Below are 18,934 nucleotides of genomic sequence, written 5' to 3'. Positions count from 1 at the left end.
TACAACAGTCTACTGAGAGATGATACTTATAAGTGAAGGCCATCTTCTTTCCTACCTCAAAAGTAGTAGTCAAAATCTTAGCCATGGATACAGATAGCTGCTTATTATGACTTAGTATAACTGGAATTTCTATTACAACAAAACAGTGATTTCTAAAAGATTGGAAGACCAAGAGAAATGAACCCATAGGAATAATTTGTGGGTTTATGGTATGCCAGAAGATGAGGATGGAACTAAAAGTGCTTCTTGACAGAATGGCTGAGTAGAGAGGCATGGTTGAAAAAACTTGAAATGACTGTAAAGCAAATTTATTGTTCCCCATAGCTAAAGACTAGTAATAAAAATGTTCCACTGTGGTCGAGCACCATTCACTTTTAAGGTCTAAAAGATAAAATGTTTCAAACAATGAAGACTGCAGTACCAGTGAAATATTTTTTTGTTGTAATCTGTGCAGGAATTTCTCCTTTCACTGAATGGCTGGAAGAATGGATTACTACTCATATTTGAAGGTTTAAGACTTATTTTCTTGCTATCACCCACTTGAAATATGAGTGAGGAAACACTGGCAAACCTCCAAATGAACCCCTTAGTATTCTAGTTCAGATGCATGCATTAAAGGAACAAGATGGAGAGAGTCTGACTAAAGAACCTGTAAGAAACAGTGAGAGAAATTTGTGGAAGAAGAAACATCCTTCACAGCGGTTCATAGAAAAATCCATCACCACTTCTCAATAGGAAAGACGACCATGCAAGTAAAAAAGTGACACAGAGATGAATGACCACTAAAAAGGTTAAACCAGCTTACTCTGAGTTATTAAACTAAACACCACATCAATAGGTAGCTGTACAGAACAGCAGATAATCACACGTGTGACTATTATTTTGCTATGTAAGGAACTATGGTTTCAAAGCCTACATATTTGCAGAACAGGTAAAAAGTATGCATGCGAGCCACCTAGAAATTAGAAATGATCGCTGTTGTTTCATATGTTTCTAATGCTGGACTAACCCAGTCAACAAGGGATAAATAAATTAAATAAATAAAACAGGATAATATTTTGACTGAAAATGAACATCATAGCACATACAATTGTAACATGGGTCTTAAGGATAAACAATTTAGTTAACATGAAATAAATCCAACAACGAAAATAATGACATTGCGGTTTAGAAAACATTTTGCGGGTCAGTGGAATAAATTACCAAACATGGTGATGGTAGTAAAAATGTAAAGAAAATTAAACAGGAATTTCATAATTTTATGAAAGACAAAAGTTTTGTACTTTGGGTTTAACTTAGTAGGAAAAATAGTATAATTTGGACCTTCTACCTGGAGAAATTAAATGAAAATAAAATTGTCTGTGCTGTTAAAATGAGGGTGTCCAGTTAAAACAATCAGTATTTGTCAATGGATTCTGCAATTTTTAACTGTTGTATTTGCAGTTGATTAAACAAATGACTACAGAAGCATATATGCACAATTGTTAAAAGAAATAGCTATGTATCATTCCAGAGAGGTAATCAAATGGCATACTAAGGGTATCAATTTTCTTTGAGAGAACAGGCATATTATAAGGAAAGATATACCTTCCTAATTTCAAATATAGAGCTGCACGTTCACATATAACTTCTAACACAACCCCTTGTTAACATTTAAACATGGAAACAAATTCTGCACAGTATCTATCATCAGCAACATTCGATAATTATGATTAATATTTTTGCAGTTAAAGATGCAAGGCAAATACACAGCTCATATCAGCATTAGTGAAAGGTATACACGATTCATCACTGGAGGGAAAATCTGCAAAATAATACATGTAACAGCCAATGTAACCTGCTCTGTCAAGGTCCCAGAGTTATGTGTCATTTTCATAATGAGTTTTTTCTACCCTCTAAATAAAAAAAATCAAGCAAATATCCCCCCTAATCAGCAGATGTGACAGACCCCCTCCAAGCATTTCAAATATCCACCCTAATCAGCAGATGTGACAGACCCCCTCCAAGCATTTCAAATATCTACCCTAATCAGCAGATGTGACAGACCCCCTCCAAGCATTTCAAATGTCTACCCTAATCAGCAGATGTGACAGACCCCTCCAAGCATTTCAAATACCCCCCTTAATCAGCAGATGTGACAGACCCCCTCCAAGCATTTCAAATATCCACCCTAATCAGCAGATGTGACAGACCCCCTCCAAGCATTTCAAATATCTACCCTAATCAGCAGATGCGACAGACCCCTTCCAAGCATTTCAAATATCTACCCTAATCAGCAGATGTGACAGACCCACTCCAAGCATTTCAAATATCCCCCCTAATCAGCAGATGTGACAGACCCCCTCCAAGCATTTCAAATATCCCCTAATCAGCAGATGTGACAGACCCCCTCCAAGCATTTCAAATATCCCCCCTGATCAGCAGATGTGACAGACCCCCTCCAAGCATTTCAAATATCCCCCCTAATCAGCAGATGTGACAGACCCCCTCCAAGCATTTCAAATATCCCCCCTAATCAGCAGATGTGACAGACCCCCTCCAAGCATTTAAAATATCCCCCCTAATCAACAGATGTGACAGACTCCCTCCAAGCATTTCAAATATCCACCCTAATCAGCAGATGTATGCACAAAAGCAGTCCGGACAAGCACCGTAAAGCCCAAAAAAATGTTAAAGTCCTTATTGTGAAGGCTGTTTGCAATACAAGCTGTAACACTGAAATTGAAATCCACTTGCACGTATAAAGCCACACTGAAGTCGGAAAAAACTTAAACCTTAACGCACTTTATTGTTAAAACAAGCGTTTTCGCTGTGGTTAAAACTACAGCTTCATCAGAGGCAAAAGTAAAATGCAGTGTCAGAGTCAAGTTTTTATGCAACACACCCACGCCTTAATTAGTAATGCAATCACAATGAAGGCGTGTTAGCAGCATTTCTTGCAAAAGTAAATTCAGGGAATGAAAGCTCTGTTTAGGAGCATTCTCAAAAGTATGTAGTTTCATACTTTTAAACAGTTGGAAACCATAAAACATTGATGCATCAGCAGTTTGTTACATTCATACACCAAGCAAATGTGCATTAAAAGCATGAAAGTGTGTAAGAAATATATACACAATAAAAGCAGTCTAAAAACAATGCACTTTTTGAAAAAACTTGTGAATTGGACCTCAGACAAATGGCCACTTTTTCACATACTAAAAATGACCGGTTAGACTATAACATCACAGAAGAACAACTACAAGGCTTGGAAAACTTATGTAAAGCACCGGTCAGGGTAGTAAAACCTGACAAAGGAGGTGGGCTTGTAATCTTTGACAACTTCCTATATACTAGTAAAATGGAAACTGTGCTCGATAGTCCAGCTTATAGTTCGTCACTGAATGAGATGAACATGTCAATTTCTAGGACTAGGGGTTTTTTAAGGGACCTATTTATTAGTGGGTGCATTGATATTGACACCTACAATTACAATGACATCACAATGCCTAGGACGCCAGTAATTTTTGGTATACCAAAAATTCATAAAAACTTGGTTAATCCACCAATCTGGGCATTGATTGATAGCCGAGTCTCTTTTACATACCCCAGTGCCCAACTTGTAGAAATTATCCTGAGCAAATATATTAAGAAAATATCACACATTTGCAAGGACTCATGGACATTTTTAAAAAGATAAGTGAAATTGATTACAGCGACTCACTGAACTTCCTCACTATCGACGTCATAGATCTATACACGTCTATACCTCACTTGGAGGCTATTGAATGGATTTCACTGATGTTAGATCGTTTGGGGGCACCCAAAAATGAAATTGATTTAGTATCCCAACTTTTAGACATCATACTTACATCCAACTTCTTCATCTTTAATGGGAAATATTATCTCCAGAAACAAGGTGTAGCTATGGGGTCCCCATGTGGTGCTACAGTAGCTAACCTATTTATGGCCTACTGGGAGGTTGACAACATTCTTAAGGATGTTAACACAATGAACCACATCAAGTTCTACACAAGATACCTGGATGATATTTTCATCCTTTTTGATGGCGATGAGACACTAGCAAATGAATTTGTTTCTTCTACTAATAACACAACTAACTTTTTAAAATTCACATCTAAATTCTCAGAGCTAAGCATTGACTACCTTGATGTTCACTTGTATAAAGAAGTTAACAATTGTGAATATTCTTCAAAGATATACAGAAAACCAACTTACTGCAACTCCTTTTTACATTACAACAGCTGCCACCCATTCAAGCAAAAGAAGGCTATCATAAAGGGACAGCTAATTCGAGCAGCCAGGATGTGCAGTAATGAGATACTATTCCAAGAAGAATGTAAAATCTTGCAAGTAATGTTCACCAACAGAGGATACCCAAATACTTTATTTGAAGAAATACTGGATGAGGTCAATAATAAAAGAAGGGAAGGTCAATTTCTACCCTTACTTCCACATAAAATTTTCAGTGGACAAGAGGAAGACTTAGAGGCTAATCCGAGGGTTGGGGAGAACATACCCTTTCTTAGGGCAACCTCCAACACTGAGATAACAGGGACCTCGTTTGTAAATAGTTTCATCACAAATTACAGTATTGACTCGAGGAATATTCAAATAATACTTTATAAAAATTGGTATTACATAACAAATAATGAGGAACTCATGGACAAGTTAGGCACAAAACCTCTGATAGCATATAGGAGAGGCAATAATTTGAAAACTTTGCTAGAAAGAAGTAAACAGATGGAGCTAATGACTAGAACAAAAGGCTGTTTTCAGTGCGGGGCATGTAACTATTGCCACCTTGTGAAGGCTTCCAATTCCTTTGTAATACGCAACAAAAAGTATCACATTACACATAAGCTTAACTGTGATTCTAGATCCATAGTCTATTTAGCTAAGTGTAACTGCTGTGAAGCATTTTACATAGGCAAGTCTGACCGGAGACTACGGGACAGGCTGTACCAACATGATTATGCCATAAGGAAACTGAAAAAAGAAAACGCTTTAGCTAAACACATAATGAAACATCAAGGACATAGCTTTCATTTTATTGCAATTGACCAGGTCAAGAAAACAGAAAGAGGGGTCCAGTACCTCTCTTTTTGGAGAATAAGGAGCTAGAATGGCAAATATTACTAGACTCATTCGTACCCAGGTTTGAATGAACATTGCAATATAGCTTGTGTCCTGAAAATGAGGAGCTATAAAAGATAACTCCTTTACCTTTGTCTTACTTCACTTTTCACTTCATTTTATTTTACTTTAATAGTAATTTGTAGTAACATATACTTTCCACCACTGTTAAGATTTATACTTAGCAAGGCTTCCAACTGCAGTTGCAGGTAGTGATTTCACTAGATACTTTTTACAAACACTTTTCTATAAACATTTTTTATATGCAGAACTGTTATGCATTGTTTTTAGACTGCTTTTATTGTGTATATATTTCTTACACTTTCATGCTTTTAATGCACATTTGCTTGGTGTATGAATGTAACAAACTGCTGATGCATCAATGTTTTATGGTTTCCAACTGTTTTAAAAGTATGAAACTACATACTTTTGAGAATGCTCCTAAACAGAGCTTTCATTCCCTGAATTTACTTTTGCAAGAAATGCTGCTAACACGCCTTCATTGTGATTGCATTACTAATTAAGGCGTGGGTGTTGCATAAAAACTTGACTCTGACACTGCATTTTACTTTTGCCTCTGATGAAGCTGTAGTTTTAACCACAGCGAAAACGCTTGTTTTAACAATAAAGTGCGTTAAGGTTTAAGTTTTTTCCGACTTCAGTGTGGCTTTATACGTGCAAGTGGATTTCAATTTCAGTGTTACAGCTTGTATTGCAAACAGGCTTCACAATAAGGACTTTAACATTTTTTTGGGCTTTACGGTGCTTGTCCGGACTGCTTTTGTGCATTTTACTGGTTTCCGTTTGTCTGCTTTAATCAGCAGATGTGACAGACCCCCTCCAAGCATTTCAAATATCCACCCTAATCAGCAGATGTGACAGACCCCCTCCAAGCATTTCAAATATCCCCCCTAAAAAGCAGATGTGACAGACCCCCTACAAGCATTTCAAATATCCCCCCTAATCAGCAGATGTGACAGACCCCCTCCAAGCATTTTAAATATCCCCCCTAATCAGCAGATGTGACAGACCCCCTCCAAGCATTTCAAATATCCCCCCTAATCAGCAGATGTGACAGACTCTGTCCAAGCATTTCAAATATCCCCCCTAATCAGCAGATGTAACAGTCCCCCTCCAAGCATTTAAAATATCCACCCTAATCAGCAGATGTGACAGACTCCCTCCAAGCATTTCAAATATCTACCCTATTCAGCAGATGCGACAGACTCCCTCCAAGCATTTCAAATATCCCCCCTAATCAGCCGATGTGACAGACCTCCTCCAAGCATTTCAAATATCCCCCCTAATCAGCAGATGTGACAGACCCCCTCCAAGCATTTCAAATATCCACCCTAATCAGCAGATGTGACAGACCCCCTCCAAGCATTTCAAATATCCCTGCTAATCAGCAGATGTGACAGACCCCCTCCAAGCATTTCAAATATCCACCCTAATCAGCAGATGTGACAGACTCCGTCCAAGCATTTCAAATATCCACCCTAATCAGCAGATGTGACAGATCCCCTCCAAACATTTCAAATATCCACCCTAATCAGCAGATGTGTCAGACCCCCTCCAAGCATTTCAAATATCTACCCTAATCAGCAGATGCGACAGACCCCCTCCAAGCATTTCAAATATCTACCCTAATCAGCAGATGTGACAGACTCCCTCCAAGCATTTCAAATATCTACCCTAATCAGCAGATGCAACAGACTCCCTCCAAGCATTTGAAATATCCACCCTAATCAGCAGATGTGACAGACCCCCTCCAAGCATTTCAAATATCTACCCTAATCAGCAGATGTGACAGACCCCCTCCAAGCATTTTAAATATCCACCCTAATCAGCAGATGTGACAGACTCCCTCCAAGCATTTCAAATATCTACCCTAATCAGCAGATGCGACAGACTCCGTCCAAGCATTTCAAATATCCCCCCTAATCAGCAGATGCGACAGACTCCGTCCAAGCATTTCAAATATCTACCCTAATCAGCAGATGCGTCAGACTCCCTCCAAGCATTTCAAATATCCTTCCCAATCAGCAGATGCAACAGACTCCCTCCAAACATTTCAAATATCCTTCCCAATCAGCAGATGCAACAGACTCCCTCCAAGCATTTCAAATATCCCCCCTAATCAGCAGATGCAACAGACTCCCTCAAGCATTTTTTTTAAATTGGGTCATGCTACACATCTTCATGTGCTAAGTTTTTTTTTCAAATAGATACACCATTCCATTTTCAGCCAGATCCAAGCTAAATTCAGATGACTTCACAATCTTCATTATCAATTAGAGTCAGTATAATACATCACTGGATTTTGTGACAATATCTGCAACATTATCAAGAAAAAGAAGGGTCTTGGTAAAGGTTCTTAGGACATCAGTCCGCCACATTCTCTTGTGCCTCTTTTTTGTAGAAAGCACAATATACATGAGAAAACCTGCATCTCAGAGATAAGCAAGAAGTAATGGATTTCTGCTTGACTTTTTGTTTAAGATCCAAGTCAATTATCTCCACAGGACAGAGTTCATATCCACCACAAGGAAACAGTAGCTTTGTAACATTCTCAAAAAAGTTATAATTTTCAAGCAACAGACATGAAATTAATAAAGTTTTCTTTAAATGGAATAATAAACAAAAGGCCTTCTTACCAAATAAGATCTAATTAAAAAAGCAAAACCCTATTAAACACATTCAAAAAGTAATGAGACATTATTTTGGTTTCTTTGGAGTGCTTCATGCAAGATCAGTGTTAATATACACTGCTTACTTTATAGTAAGATTTTGCTTTTAGTACTACATACTGACACTTTTGTTCCCAAAATACTGGTTATTATCATTTTTTGCATGTTTTGCATATAGCAGTTCTAGTCTTAATATAGCCTATCAAGTTTTACTTAAAAATACAACTTTGGTCATACATATTGCTCCTACCTGCTCATTTTTCCCACATAATAAACAAAATAAACTTACCAACCTCATGGAAAAGAAAATCCCTCTTTTTTTTATAGGCTTCCAGAAATGTACATATTATCAAAGCCATTATTTAACATGATACTTAAGTGAAATGAAATATCAGATAGTGCATACAATTAACTAAATTTCTTACCTAAAAAATTCCATGAAAGAGAAACCATAACCATGCTGTTCTGCAATACCTGCACATACAACATTAGCAGATGCTCCGATCAGTGTCCCATTACCTGTATAATAATAACAATACAATTGTTTAAAGTCAATGTTAATGATTTATAGTTTGTAAATCATAAGTTTATTTCAGATTCATGCAATCAAATGTGTTATAAATAGAAAAGCAGACTAGGACTTACAGTGAAGGCATAACTAAACATGCTACTAAAGTCACCTGAATAGCATAACATTATAGACCATAATGGCACTGTACTGTAGAGAGATGACGTACTGACAGGTTAATCTGTTACTGCACTCACAGGTTCATAGGTGTGTACTAGGCTAGCAACCATTGTGTTTTTTTTTAAACCTAGCCATCCATCCCAGATCTCTAACAAGTTCTGGTACCCTTGTTAAGTGCAAGCAGGGTCTTGGGAAATGAACATTTACAGGACGCCCATGTCCATTACAGACATAGGTTCCAAACCAGAGATAAATTTCATGTTCCCCATCCAGTTGTTCAAAATACATTTTAATTGTGTTAGGTACGAACTCTGTTTCACATGGATAGGGAGCCTGTTTCAGAGAAGCATTAAAAAGAAAAAAAAAAACATGTGAAAGATCATGTATAGGAAATGAAGACATTGCTTCCAGACAGCCTTCAAAACCATGTTGAGAGAGGCATGCAGCAACTTCATAATTTAGTGGTCACAAAAGGGAAACTCAATGATGTTTTTTCAATCATTTCTGTGCTTGCATATGAGTGGATATTATCTTCATATACTGTTGAAGAAAGAGAAGCCCCTTACACTTATAGACCATTACAGTTATGTGTGGTCTATCCTAATGAAGAAAACAACACAAATTAATGCATGAGATGGTGTGGTTATGTCTTGATAACAGCACATTTAGGTGTACTTTTAGGTATAATGAACTTCTTCTGAGTGTACTTTTATCAAGACATGCCCATCTCTCCGGGGGTACTTATAAATGGGTCTCTTGCATTAAAATAAATCAATAATAACAAAGAAAATGGGTAAGCAGCAGATGAAATAATTAATTAATAGGAAAACAATGAAAAACAGTTTGTTAGGTAAGACACGCTTTGCTGTTCACACACACACACACACACACACACACACACACACACACACACACACACACACACACACACACACACTCAGTGTTTAAAGATGAGTAGAGGCATCATTTTCCAGTTGCACAAAATGTTATACTCAGCTAAGATGGTATGATGATTGATATGATATTTTCAGTTCACTTTCTAAACCGTCATCAGAAAAGAAAGTATCTCAGTTATACCCAGGTCCTTTTTTATCACTGTATTTGCATTTTTTATGTTTCAGCAGCACTATCTGTAAATAAAAAGGGGGCATTAAACAGTTATTTATCACAGTATTTTAATAGACAGATCCCAATGTCAGGGAAGACCTGAGATTGTATTAATGGGAAGGATAAGTCTGGCTAGGATACTCAGGAAGTCATTTCTTTTCTTGGGATCATTAACATCCACCTGACCTGCTGCTACCTAGGGTAGATATTACCTCTACTCATCTCATCCAAGGGATAGCAGCTCAGCATTGCAGCATCCACCACCTGGGTCTATATTAGAACATCGAAGTTTCAGAACTTCAAATGTTCTAATATCGACACCTAGTAACCAAAAACCGATAAGACCAAAAATTTAGAACATCGAATTTTTTCCTAGGGAAAAAAAAAATCGCTGTTCCAAAACACATACACACAACACAAATACACCAAACAAACAGCAATCCACACACATACACCTAAAATCTTACATCTAAACCTACACTAAACTGTACATACACCACTATCTACCCACTTACCTTAACCCAAACCCTAACCCTAAGGTCCATCACTATCGCACACACACCACACCTGCACCCTAACCCTAACTCACCTATTCCATCCTAACCCTCACGTCCACACATTCGCACACTTACCTGACCCGCGCCCTAACCCTAACTCACCTATCCCACCCTAACCCTCACGTCCACACAATCGCACACTTACCTGAACCTGACCATAACTTTCCACCGCAGAGCTGAAAATAGCGAAGCGACAGGAACAGACAACCAAATTCTTTCCCTAGGAAAGAATTTGGTTATCTAAAACTTCGCTATTTTCAGCTTTCGCTTATTAAGTGTTGATATTAGAACATTTGAAGTTCTGAAATTTCGCTGTTCTAATATAGACCCCACCACCTCACCCCCACACCACACATGCTAAGTGTTGTTGTTGTTTGTCTTTTTGGCTTATCCAGGTAAGGGGTCGCCACAGCAGAACTCCGATCCGCTAATGATTGGCAGTAGACTTTTTATGAAACGCCGAGGTGCCAGCTCGACGCCCAACCTTCAATGAAGGCACGCCCATTTACGCACGCAAGTCTTTCGAATGCTACCCAATCGTGAGGAGGACATGCAGACTCCACACAGAAGGTACTCCCAATCCCAGCCAAGAATCAAACGGGAGAACCTCTTGCTGTGAGGTAACAATGCTACTGCCGTACCACCGCGGCTTCAACACATGCTAAGTCTCTGGTGTGGAAATAGAACCCACAGACTTCTAATGCTCCTGACGTAAAATTCAAGTACATTAACTGCTGAGGTATTTGACTACACTGAACACAGGGAAGGCATCAGACCATTGGAGCTCTTTTAGTCTGCTATTTTGTAATACTGAGATGCCTAATAACTAATATGCAAGTCAGTTAAGTCCTACTGTTTTTAATTATGAACAGCTGTCATACCAAATGTACATGCAAAATTTGCTATCATATGATTTTTAATGTAACTGCTCTGTAACATCCATGGATTTCTAAAAATTAATAATAAATGTTATTTTCAGTGCACTACCCTTCACAGCTGTACTATATGTAGTTTCTTTTTTGATAAAAATATTTAAAAGCTGCACTTTATATATTAAATCAACGGAATGTCTCTTGATGAAACTGTTCACTGCTTTGCACAACAGACTATTTTTACCAGACCTTTCACCCTTATTATATTACGCAACCTTTTGCAGAGTCATTGTTTTAAAATGATCTGTAAATTCAGAGTGAAACGCGTGAAAATGTAATGCCAAAAGGTGCTCCTTTCTGCTGCTTTGAATGTCCTTCACAAATTCTTACTCTGTATGGAAAAGGCTGCAAGAGTATGAGATGGCCTAAACAACTGACTCTGTTTTGTGTGTATAATTTCCCAGAGCCACAACTTTTCCAGTTAATTTTATTAAAAGCAGCAATCCTTCATGCTTTGTTCCTTTCTCTCAGGGAGAAAAGGCACTGTTGGACTGGGTAGTGGTTTGTGATCTGCTAACCTCAAGAGCACACTCCACGTTTACAAAATGTAGGTATCAAATGGCAGAACTTGCCAAGGTAACAAATTGGGAACATAGATTTATAGATATCACAATACCACTGAGTCTCATGACCATTCTTGTCTTTCCAGTACCCTCCCTCATGCAGAACCTTTTTTCACCAAGGGCACAATTTTTGTTTGAGGTAATTTAAATTTTTATATTTAATGAAAATTGTTTTGTCAATGTAAAGGGACAGCTATGGGAATACCTTTTGCTCTAGCTTATGATTGTCTATTAACTGGTTGTTTGAAAATGAATATATTTATTCCAACAGGTTTTTTTTTTTCATAATGTGAGATATTACTTTTGTTATATTGACAATTTAATTTTTATTTGTAAAGGTGATATCATGGATACAAGCATTTTTTTTTTTTGTAGAGAGTTTGGGAAATAATAGATTTGGTTTGTCTTTTACTTTACTTTCCCATTCCTCAGTTATTATTTGGGTGTTACTTTTTGTGGTGTTGCTGGCCTGTTAATTTCTTTTAGGGTTTTTTGTAAAGCTATTTCAAGTTGATTAGAATGCTTTTGTATAGGGGCTATCATAGAGACTAGGTGTATAAAGCATATTGGCAAGCCTATGCTACAATTCATACTAATTTATTATAGGGCACAGAAGAAAAATGTATTAGGGGCTCTAATAAAGTTACCTTTGAAGATGAAAAAAGACATGTTTGATTTGTTTCACCGTTTAATATGTTTTCTAAGGAAACTATTCTTAGTGCTAAAATAAATCACGATATTTTAGTGAATGATGTTACTGAGTAAGTCATTGTTTGGGGTCCTTTTAATCTTTTTTACCAAAGGGAAGAATATTGGCAGTGTTTTATGTCACAATTATTTTGCATTGCCTCAACCCCCTATAGGTTTAAACATTCATCACAGGTGCATAGTTTCCTGTGGCACTTGTACTATTTGTCCATTTATTAGTAATGAGTAGTAGTGAGATCAACCATATTAAGTTGGACATTAAGGGAAGTTTTACTTGTACCACTGAGTCAGTAATTTATGCTATTATGTGTCCATGTAGTTTATTTTATGTTGGTGAAACAGAAAGATGTTTGGCTGTTAGGATGAAGAAACAGCTTAGAAATATATAGAATATGGATAAAACTAGTGGTCGTGAATTTTGTTAAAGAGCATGAGTGTGAAGTTGGTGGGTTTACACCTTCTATTTTGGAGCACATTGTTTGGAAGATTAGATGTGGAGGTACTTAAAAAACTGCTTACATTATAAGGAAAGTGTTTTATTTTTTTTTAATTTGGCACTTTGGTTCCTAATGGTTTAAATAGTGGATGTAACTGGAAAGAATTTTTAAGTGTATAAATGCTAATTATTTTTATGACATGTCCTCTTTATTGTTTCCTTTATTCTTTGTTTACATTTTGATCTCAGTTTTTATGTTGTAAGTCCTTCCTGGAAAGATTCTTGTTGAGGCACTAGAGAAATAAAATATCGGTTTGGCAACTGCCTATGTATTTCCTCCTCTTTTACTTTGTTTGTTGTTTTTTACAGCATCAGATTAAAGTTTGGGAATTATTTGAGCCTAGAAAGAATTTGCCATTTAGTCAAAATTTTAAGGGTGTAATTAAATTAATTAAACATTTTGAACAGAAATTAACTGCTTTTCCATTGCTTTCTAGTTGGTGTTCTTCCCTACTACCTTTTATAAATGGGAAAAATATGGGAGCTTCTGAACAGTAACAGAAATGATCATTAGTTTTCAAAAACCTTCCTACCCTAAAGACCTTGTCAACATGACTTAAATTTGCCTGCCAAAAGTATGCGACACCAGGGTTTTCTGTTGACTTTCACACATAGCGCAGGACTTTTAGATGTAAAATTTGGTACAAGAGTATTTAAGAACACTCCTTTATTTTTTATAAAAGGGATCACAATTATGAAGATGTGATCTTCTAAAAGGTATTTGTTAATTGGCAGGTTTTTGCTCTTCCACTTGATCTTTAAGTTACACAGCAAAAAAAAAAAAAAATCAAGCCAAATAGTGTGAATCCAGTGAGCTGCATGTTTCATTAACAAGACAGTACAGTTTGTCGTATAAGAATTGATAAAGAAAGAAGCAAGCTTCATGGAAAAGCAAACTTGGCTTTATCTTAAATTGTGGCTATATGAACAATGAGCAAGAAAATAAATATATGTTTCAAATGATTAACTGAGGAAATGGATGTATGCAAAATAAAAAAGTAGTTAAATAAGTGAGAATTTGTTGCAACATAAATGGAGATAAAAAAGGAAAGTCATGGACTGAAAAGAAAGTATGGTAGATTTGACTTTCAAAAAACTCATTTACTAGGTATGTTTATAATCATGAGAAAATATATGATCTGCTTTTAATAACATTTGTCAAATCTGTAGTAGAAAGAAGCATTTTACAAAAATGGTTAAAGGTAAACACATTAAAAAGAATTTCCATGCTACTGAAAAGAAACAAAAAAGTTCCACAAACATACATTTCTGGAGAAGGTGCTATTAAGTTACAATGGTTACTACAATAAAGTCTGAAACTCTACCTGAGGAACTGAGACAAGAATGTAAGTTATACCATTAGCAAGAAATGCTGAGAATAAATATGTGAAATTTTGAATATAAGCTAAATACAGTAGCAGAGTATAATATTTTGTCTAAAGATAATTTTTGATACACTGGAGTTAAAAGACACCAAAACAGGCATGAGTACACAATGCTAACATATTCACAAAATCAAGGGGTCTATATTATAAACACAAAAGCTCAAAATAGCGAATACATCGACACATAAAGGTTGATGTACAAAAAACAGCAAAATATGTAATCGGTGAAAATGAAAATGCTGAACGTATTTGCTTGGCCAGCAGGGCAATCGTGGGGATGAGGAAATATATCCTTTTCCCCACTGTAGTGTGGTCTTGGAGTTGATATTTAAGTAGGGGGGGCTGGGGGTGCAAAAGTGTGTTAATTTAATTAGTTTGAGCTTACCCTGCATGCCGCTATAGGTTGACGAAATACGTTTAGCGTTTTCTTTTCGCCGATTATTTATTTCCCTCTTTTTGTACATCGACCTTTATTTGTTGATGTAGATGTATTTGCTGTTTAGAGCTTTCATCTTTATAATATAGACCCACATCAAGTACAACCAGTGGGTCAAATCAAAAGTTGCAGATATCTAAATACCTAAATAAGTACATGATTTCTGTTTCAAATCATATCACTTAAATGGCTCCCTATTGAAATGTCAGCACTCAAAATACCGAGTGCCAACAAGCTGAAAAAATAAAGAAAACACAGAAGAGCAAATTTCAAAAATTGTTATTCTCCCTTAAACTTTTTTTGCAGTGTGGACAGGCCCCCACACCCCCTGAACTTATATATACCAACTCCAAGATCATCATACCTATGAAAAAAGACAGTATTCAGAGAAACAGCATCCTGGGCATAGTATATGAAAGTCAATTCTTTTTACTTTTTTGGGAGTGAATTTAGTGGGTCTCAACATTTCAAATGGTTAACCATTTTAAATTCTCCTAATATTTTGGGGTGGTTGGCTTATTAGTAGCTAAGAATGGATAAACAAATTTACAATGTGAAGGAATTCTTTATCACATAGTCATAAAGACATCCTGAATATTTATCTTATTTTATTTTATTTATCCTTTGTTGACTGGGTTAATTCCACTAGGCCAGTAGCCTCTTTTCAAGGGACACCCAAGGTGGGATTTGTACTACTAAGGGAAATTTGGCTGGGGCATCTGGGAACTTCCCCTATTCTTGGTAGTCGGGGAAGGATTTGTGTGTTACACATCCTGACTTCCTATTTTCTGTCCAGGCATGGAGGCAGCCAGGAGGAGCAGTAAGAAAATATGGCTGATTCAGCTTTGGCTGAAAATTAAGTGAAGGTTGATGAAAATGTAGCTGAAATGGTAGAATTGCTACCAGAAGTTTTCTCTGATGCTGTGGGTGCAGAAAAAACAGTCTCCCAGATTCTCAAAAGCTTGCACAGAGTGCAGGATCGGTGCAGGAGCTCAAGCAGGCAATATGTCTGCCGTGCAATCCAGGAACAGCCTGCAGGGGTGTGCACGAGCGCTCCTGCACTAATCTTGCACATACTAAGCCCTGGTATGCAAATCACCCCATTTGCAGGTGAAATACGTGCAAATGAGGTGATTTTGCAAACCAGGAAGCTTGCAACAGTCCATGCAAGACTAGTGCAATCTGCAGAAATGTACTCGGTTAGTAACCGAGTACATTTCTGCAAAATCCAAAACGGAGCTATGACAGCTCCAAAATAAAAGCTGCATATCATGTAGTAAGCATGACAATGGGCAAGTATAAGGCCACTGGCATTGCAAACAACCCAAAAAAAAATCAGCTTTTATTTTTTTTTTTTCTTAGCCGATCTCGGCTGTTTAAGCGTAGGGCAGTGGCACGCAAATGGGATCGGGGGAATAATAAAATAAACATAAAATAAGCATTCTAACTAAAATCAGTATTCTGCCATGCAAGTCAATGGCAGGCAGAAGACAACCTGGCCAGTGAGTAGTGGTTGCTAAGGGGGGAGGCTCAGTGTGAGAAATGTAACTATGTATTGGCAGGCAATCCTATGCAAATGAGGGAAAAGACAGTGAATCCGAGTTTTCCCCAGCATATCAGTCAGGTCCCAACAGTGTAAGAGTATGAATAGCTTGGTGCAAGCCTAGTAGGTAGGTGACATCATGGGGGTGTGTGTCAGGCATACTGTAAGCAGATTGGAGCCCTGTGGCTTGGGTTTGCTCCTAGCTTAGCATAACTAAGCTAGGGGGTGTGTCTAAACCTGCCTAGCACTCTTTACAAAGCCTAACCGGGTTTTACAGGAGGAAAAAAAAAGTTGAACAGGAAATAGTAGCAATTTGCACATGTGAGCACTCTGTTTGCATAGCGAGCCCCCGGGCTTAAACAGAAAGGCAATGGGAAGGGAAAACAGCAGTAGGAAGGTAATCTAGGAGAAATAGACAGGTGAAAAGTATCAGAATCAGCTAATTACACAGGCAGCAGACCAGCCCAGCCCAGAACACTATTAGAAACTATGCAAACACCTACCCCTCTGGTTTTTCCCACACTCTACACCACCAGTGTACAAAAGGGGGGAAATTTTAACAAACAAACCTACAAAATGAGAAGAGCTGCAGCAGGCAACATAGAACAACATGTGCAAGAGGCTGAGGATGGTGAGGATGTGAATGCTGCCGCTCAACCCACAGTGAGGAGACGGAAAAGAGCGTACAGACCCAGGGTAACCTGCCAGGGGCTACATGAGTTGGAGATTGTGGAGCACTATAGGGTAGACAGAAACCTCTTACAGCAAATTGTCAAGCTGTGCCAGCCACACCTAACACACCAAACTGACCGAGAGGAACCCATCCCAGTGGATACCAAGGTATATGTAGGCCTAGGAATACTAGCCACAGGTACCTCCCAAAGCTAGGGATATCATGGGGATCTCACAGACATCAGCATCCAGAGTATTCCACCAGTTTCTGGATGCCATGTCAGCACATGCCAGTGAGCATGTATATTTCCTCCCCACCTGTGAGGTGTTGGCCAGCAATATGCATCTCTTCCACCAAATAGCAGAATACCCTGAGGTAGTGGGTGCTATAGACTGTACACACATATGCATCAAAGCACCACCTGGTGATCAGGGTAGGGCTTACATCAACCACAGGGGAATCCCCCCATCAACTGCCAGGTTGTCTGTGATGCCCAGGGTATTATAATGAATGTGTGTGCTGGCTGCTCTGGAAGCTATGATGATTCCCACATATGGCATCTGACGCAGCTGTACCAGAGATTTGCCAATGGGGACATTCCCTATGGTCACCTAGTGGGGGATGCTGGTTACACACTGGAGCCGTGGCTGATGACACCCATCAGAAATGCACACACACCTGAACAAGAACGCCATAATGAGGCACACGCACAGACCAGACTTATAATAGATTGTGTGTTTGGGATGCTCAGGCTCCGGTGTCTGGACACATCTGGAGGAGCCCTGCAGTACTCACCAGCTACATGTACCCAAACTGTTTTGGTATGTGCCATGCTACACAATATGATCCTGCAGAAAAAGCTGCGCCAGGAACAGCACAGGGCAGGGCCACACAGCCCACCACCAATGCCAAGGCCTGCACAGGCACAGAGTGACTCAGAGGAGGAACAACCTGAGCCTGCCCCAGTAGGCAGATGTAGGAGTGTCCAGTATGCCAAGGCTGCAGCAAAGAGAAAATGCATAGCACATACACTGACACAGTAGGGACCCAGGGAATGACACCTCTCCCTGACTTGCACATACAATAAAAGGGATGCCAAAAGTACAGTTGTGTACACTTACCATAAATGTAGATGTTAGAGTGTATTCACTGTTGCAGTCATTACATTTGGGTTATCTTCCTGCAGATAGCCCTTAGCCGGCTTGAATATCAGAGTCTTGGATTCCTACATTGGATGCTGTCTCTTCTTCCATGACATCAGGTCATCAGGGGTATAAAACATGCAGCCGACACCATTACATCAGTTTTTCTTGCCCCAGATGTCAGGTGCCCCCACAATGGGAAGCAAATATATGTTATGGTACACCTTCATCAAAAAGTAAAATTCACCAGAAAGCTAAAAATCTAGAAGGAAAGGTAGAGCCAAGAGAAGTCAGGGGGCTGGAGGGAGGGAGGGTAACCAGGACTGCAACAGTGAATACACTAACATCTACATTTATGGTAAGTGTACACAACTGTACTATGTTCTTCATGTTTCAGTGTAGCAGTCATTACATTTGGGTTGATTCCCAAAGCTAAGGAAGGGAGGAGGTAGTTAGAGAGCATTAGGGCCAGCTATTAAGCCTTGCAAGACTGCAGTGGCAAAACCAGCTCTGGATTTAGAAAAAATAGGCATGTGGTAATGCTTGCTGAAGGTATGTACAGAGCTCCAGGTTGCAGCTTCTAGGATGTCCCTGGTAGGGACTCCTCTGAGAAAGGCTGTAGAGGTAGATGCAGCCCTGGTGGAATGTGATCTTATTCCCTGTGGGGTAGGTTTTCCATGGTGCTTATAGCAGAAAAGAATGCAATGGATTATCCATTTAGAAATGGTTTGCTTTGAAATGGCCTTCCCCTCTGCCCCTGCAGCAAAGCCAACTATCAGCTGTTCAGATTTTCTGAGTGGCTTAGTCCTGTCCAAATAAAATCTAAGTTGTCTGTGCATGTCCAAAGAGTGCAGTATCCATTCTCCTTTGGTTTGTGGAGT

General features: G+C 38.5%; 1 protein-coding gene across 1 annotated transcript in view; it reads right to left on the bottom strand.

Annotated features, from left to right (window-relative positions):
• Nucleotides 1–18,934, bottom strand: part of OCA2 (OCA2 melanosomal transmembrane protein) — a 1,553,018-nt gene that overhangs the window by 257,792 nt on the left and 1,276,292 nt on the right. The window contains exon 20 of the mRNA XM_044071808.1: nt 8,249–8,342. Coding sequence (XP_043927743.1) covers nt 8,249–8,342 — 94 coding nt within the window. The remainder of the gene's footprint in view (nt 1–8,248; nt 8,343–18,934) is intronic.

The sequence above is a fragment of the Protopterus annectens genome, chromosome 5.part0 (assembly GCF_019279795.1).
Source record: "Protopterus annectens isolate FY-2018-M chromosome 5.part0, PAN1.0, whole genome shotgun sequence".
Lineage (NCBI taxonomy): Eukaryota > Metazoa > Chordata > Ceratodontiformes > Protopteridae > Protopterus > Protopterus annectens.
The sequence above is the reverse complement of the archived record's forward strand: the minus strand, read 5'-3'. Positions and strand labels throughout refer to the sequence as shown.